This window comes from Gossypium raimondii, chromosome 8 (genome assembly GCF_025698545.1).
Source record: "Gossypium raimondii isolate GPD5lz chromosome 8, ASM2569854v1, whole genome shotgun sequence".
NCBI classification, from domain to species: domain Eukaryota; kingdom Viridiplantae; phylum Streptophyta; class Magnoliopsida; order Malvales; family Malvaceae; genus Gossypium; species Gossypium raimondii.
In genome coordinates, this window is record NC_068572.1 from 50246476 (window position 1) to 50251542 (window position 5067).

The 5067-nt window shown below is 33.6% G+C and overlaps 1 protein-coding gene across 1 annotated transcript; it reads right to left on the reverse strand.

Moving 5' to 3' along the window:
• Positions 1 to 274: 274 nt before the first annotated feature.
• Positions 275 to 2446, reverse strand: LOC128043062 (phosphatidylinositol N-acetylglucosaminyltransferase subunit P-like). The gene is made up of 3 exons (XM_052634870.1): positions 2251 to 2446; positions 592 to 693; positions 275 to 399 (listed from the first exon to the last, which is right to left on the reverse strand). The coding sequence occupies exons 1-3, from the start codon at positions 2444 to 2446 to the stop codon at positions 275 to 277; spliced, it is 423 nt and encodes a 140-aa protein (XP_052490830.1).
• Between the last annotated feature and the right edge of the window lie 2621 nt (positions 2447 to 5067).

Below are 5067 nucleotides of genomic sequence, written 5' to 3' on the forward strand. Positions count from 1 at the left end.
GTAAAGCATCCTATACCAATGCCTTAAAAATTTTATTTTAAGAAGTCCGCAAAAAAAAAAAAATGCTAATTGTTTGAAGTGATAAACAAATTATTTCTATGCCTAGTCAATATGTTCATAATCACATTAACAAAAAGAAACAACCTACTTTTTTTTCCTTGAACAATCAAAATTTATGCATTCCAATCTCTTCAAAACTTGCCAACTAATTCAGTTTCCTTCCCTAAACCCAATAATGGTAAGACGGGATAGATGGACAACTAGAGTGGATGTATCATTTAACATCATCAAACATGAGAACGTTAATCTTGTCGATCCCAAGATCAGATATGGGTTCAATTGGTTGTTCATCTCTCTCCATATGAGACAAAAAGCTTGAAGGTTCTCTGCTAAATTCATCTACAAAAGAAGTATAAAATAGACTATAAAGTCCAGTCAAGCAATTGCAATGCAAAGAAAACTGAATTTAGAAAATGTTGGAACAAATTTATTCAACAAACCATTTTGACTAATAATATGGTATCTTTATAGATATGTCTGGTCCTAATGTAAACCATTAACACATCAATAAAAAAACAAGTTAAAACTTACCGAACATTGTGGTTAATGAAGTTGGTGGTGGAGTTGACATGAAGTTGAGGCCGATATAAAATATAACAGCTAATACTATTATTACCATAGCATAACTTGGAACTGCCAAAGCCCAATATTTGAAAATCAAACATTAGCTAGATTATCCTCGCAACAAAATTGTTAAGTTAAACCAATTTTCTAGGCAACAAAATTTCACATAGCTAATTTGAAGTTTAGTGAATGGATCAACAAAGGCAGAATCTTCCCAGATTAGCAATACATTCTGTTTAACTTACATGCCATATTTGATATTTCAATCCCGTCATTTCAAGGACTTCCTATCATGGTTAAAGCTTTCACTGGAAGTTAGCAAGACATAAGTTCAAAAGGTCCAGGGTTCCCCATGAGCTTGTCTTACTGAAAATGAGGTTAAAAGAATTGCAAGATTGGTGCAGACTTCTTCACAACCAATATAAACCTATGGTAGCTTGCAGTTGAATAGAGAGTAGCAAAGAGAATATATCAAAGTTCACTATTTCAGCTTTTTTAATGAGAAATAAGTGTGTGACTGCTTGCGTTCCACCGCTGCCTTATTCTTTATTTCTTTCTTCTCTTCTTTTTCCCTCATGTCAATTGAGCAAAGATCTTATATTTGCTTTCCTACAATCTACCTTTTTGTTTTCTTTGCCATAAAATCCCAAGATCTAAGTTTCAACACATTCTTGATGTAATATTAGATCTACGATCATCCCTCAAATATTAAACGACCAAACATGTATAAAAGCTACCACTCAAGCAAACCACTTAGCCTCACATTATATCATCCATTTTTACTAGGATAGAGATGTATGTGAAACCAAAATTGAGTAAATAGAATATCACGATTGAATGTAACCAAGGTTCAGGAATATATGCCCATGCTAAGTAAATAGCTGTGCAAAAACATGTTAGATAAATATGTGAGATAATTTAGACCTTTAAATAAATCCCTCATTACATAGCTTCAAATGCATCTAGCTTTAAATGAGATTGTGCACTAAGGTTTACAAAGAGCAATGGATAAACAAGTGTACCCATACGAATAAAATTTTAACAATTTCTAAGATATTACAGCTTACAAGAATGTCCAAGCATACTCAAGTATTAACTAGAAAAGCAACACTCAAGAACCATAACAGTATTACGCTAGACCCATAAGTTCCTACTTAAATATTAATTCTTCCAACAAATACAACAATGTTGAAGTCTTCTAATGAGCATGCAAGATATTTCTTCTCAGACCCTAACTTAGATTTCTACATGTTACCAAAAACAAATCTTGATTTCATTTTTTTATTAATCGTATTTTACTATTGTGGTGAAAGTGAAATTGGTCAACGTGCTATGGGTGAATGTGAAACTTAGCCACCGAGCTTCAATTTCGTTGAAATTTAACGCTATACTTTCAATTCGGTTGATTGTTCAGCAAAACTCAAGTTAAAGAAGCTATCTAGTGCTTGATATGTTTCTAGAAACAAAGACCAATTAATAAAAGTCACAACTAAAAAAAAACATGAAATAAACATAAGATTTGACACAATTAAATAATAACATGAATAAAAAACAATGTAATGATAGAAAAAGAGGGAAATGATACTATTAGGACTTGTAGCAAATAGAAAAAGAGGGAAATGATACTATTAGGACTTGTAGCAACAACTATCGTAATGGAACCAACAAAGCCATAAACCTCGAAAGGCTTTGGACCATGTTCCCCGGAATTAGGTTTTTCGTCATTTGGATCAACAAATGAGACGGAGGCTGTTGTTGTTCTCCCTCTTTTTGAAAAACTAAGGATTGTCCTCGGACTATTCACTGAATGCGGCTCTTCCATCAGTTTTTTCCCCTTTCTTTTAAATATTATAGAATCCAAATCACTATAAATTTTTATGGTAAATGTGGTGGAGCTGACCTACTGGAGATCAGAGAAGACTAGAGCAAAGAAAAAGACACTCAGAAAATTGACAAAGCATGAAAAAGGAAACACACACACATATGTATATTACAGATGAGACAACATTATTTAGGTGTAATTGTTTTTTATGGTAAATGTGGTGGAGGGCCCAAATAGTAATGCAGAGTATGCATTTTGAAGAGAGAAAGGGAATCTTCCTTTTTGGCTACATTGGAATTCATAACATAAAAAAAATGTCAACACCAACTCTTCTTAAACCTAGAAATTTAATGAAATTTAACCTCATCATCCATAACATGCAGTCTAACTAAGCTGGTGCATGAAAGGAGGTAGTGGCAGATACTGGAGCTGGAATATGGGGGAGACCCATGGGTGTCAATGGAGAAGGCCTAATTTTCTGCAACCTCATACTTTGGAGTTTAGAAGGCTTCTGGGAGGTTTGGGCAAAGGATCATTGCGTGAAGGTGAACCGGTGAGCTGCTGAACAATGTTCCGAAAATCATTCTTGCTGATGTTGTAAACCTGAGGTTGAAGCTGCTCCCTAGTAGCATTATTACCAAAATTAGGTTGATGAAATGGGCTCTTCCTTATATTCTTCCCTGTCTTGTTCACACCTAGATGATCATTAAGCTAATTCTTCGAATTATTCATTTCCAAAAACCAAACCGCAAAGTGAACTACAAAAAGCCAATCCCAATTTTTTTTTACAAACACCCACAAAGTCAAACCATTCAAAAAGCTTCAAATGAATATACCAGAACCTTAGGATCCAAGCTCAAACTCCAGCAATCAATCTGTCAAAGCCATCCACAAGGGGGTAATAGTTTCGACTTCTCAATTCAAACAATCACGACTCTTCACAGTAATGTAAGCACAGATCGAATCAAAGACCACCAAACCAAATCCCAAACCTAGTATTGATTCAGTAAGAAAAATAGCAACCTTTGCTTCCTGCAAAAAAAAAAAAAAAAGAAACCCAAAATAGCCCATCAAACTTTTCACTGAAAAATCAAATCCTAGAGAAAATAAAAGAGACAAAATATTTGTTTAATAATTAACTCCAAAATCAAAACCCACATCATTAAATTCCGCTAATTTCACTAAAAATCATTGTGAAGGTAAAAGGCAACAAAAAAATAAAACGAAATGAATCATAAAAAAATACCTGTAGCCGTGAAGATCTTCTTCTTCCCCTCTATTTTTTTTGTAAAATTAGAACAAATGAAATCAAACGAAAAATCAAAGGAAGAGACTAGCAAGCGCGGTGGGTCAGTATCAGGGATTTAAATTGCGGTCGTGGCCGCGTTTTCGGTCGCATTGCGTTTATCGCGGTTGCGAACATAACGGATGCTATTGCGATCATTGCGGGTATCGTGCTCGTGAATTTTTAAAAAAAATTCACACAACTTATTGTAAAATATTATAGCGGTTTCGGCAGTTGCGGTTTCGGATGGTGCCGCTACCGCTATATAACGGCCGCTATTTCAATATCGGACCGCTATTTAAATCCCTCTCATCCATTTCACGGAGAACTTTTTGACTTTTCTTCTATGAAGCACCAACACGGCCAAATACGTACCAAACACAGCTCAACGCGTGTAAAAAAGGGGACATTGCTAGACTTTCTTTTGGCCTGAATTAGAAACACAAAAAAAATCATATACAAGAATTTTTGTAACCCAATAAAAAGGGGAACTTTAGCATTTAATTGTGATAATTTATGAGACTTTTAACATACTTGTCTTTTTTGGAGTCGTGATATAATTTCCTAGACTTTCGTGTATTCACTTATATGCAAATGACGATAACGACGACGACGACGATGATGATGGAGACTTTGTAGGGAAGAAAGACAAAGGTAACGGCATATATAAGGGAAATTTTTCAGACGAGAAAGTAAAACAGGGGTAAAAAAATGTCTGGGTAAGAAAGGAAAAAAAAAGGTAGCTAATGTACTTGTCTAGTTATAATGGGATAAGAAAGTCCGAAAAAATTAAAGTAGTATAAAAATAGTGAAAGTAAAATAGTTAATGTACTTATCAGAATAAAAATATTTTTAAATAAATTAATTTTTATTATGAGTAAGTGTGAAAGATCAATGAAGCGGATTCAACCATTCAAGAAGAAATCTTAAATAATCTTGAAACCAAATCAAATTTTCAAACAAACATATTTCCAAATTCAATTTTAAAATCAAGTTGCAACGATTTATGAAGCAGTAATCCAATATCAAGTCTGAATAACTCTTAGATTCATATCTAGAGATTGGATATCATAATTAATTTATAAAATAATTTTCTTTGAATTACTTGCAAATTTTAGATTTTATTCTAACTATAAACTTGTGTATACACACATATCTTCCCCTTTGCGTAAAGACATAATGTGTGTTTAAACTCGTTCTTCCTTTATGCTGTGTCCCTCTTGGCCTTTTTAAATGCTTAAATAGCATGGTTGGACATACGTCCCACCCATCATCTCTCTTTGTTTTCTTTTATATTATAATGTGTAAAAAATGTTATATATTAAATGAAGGAAAG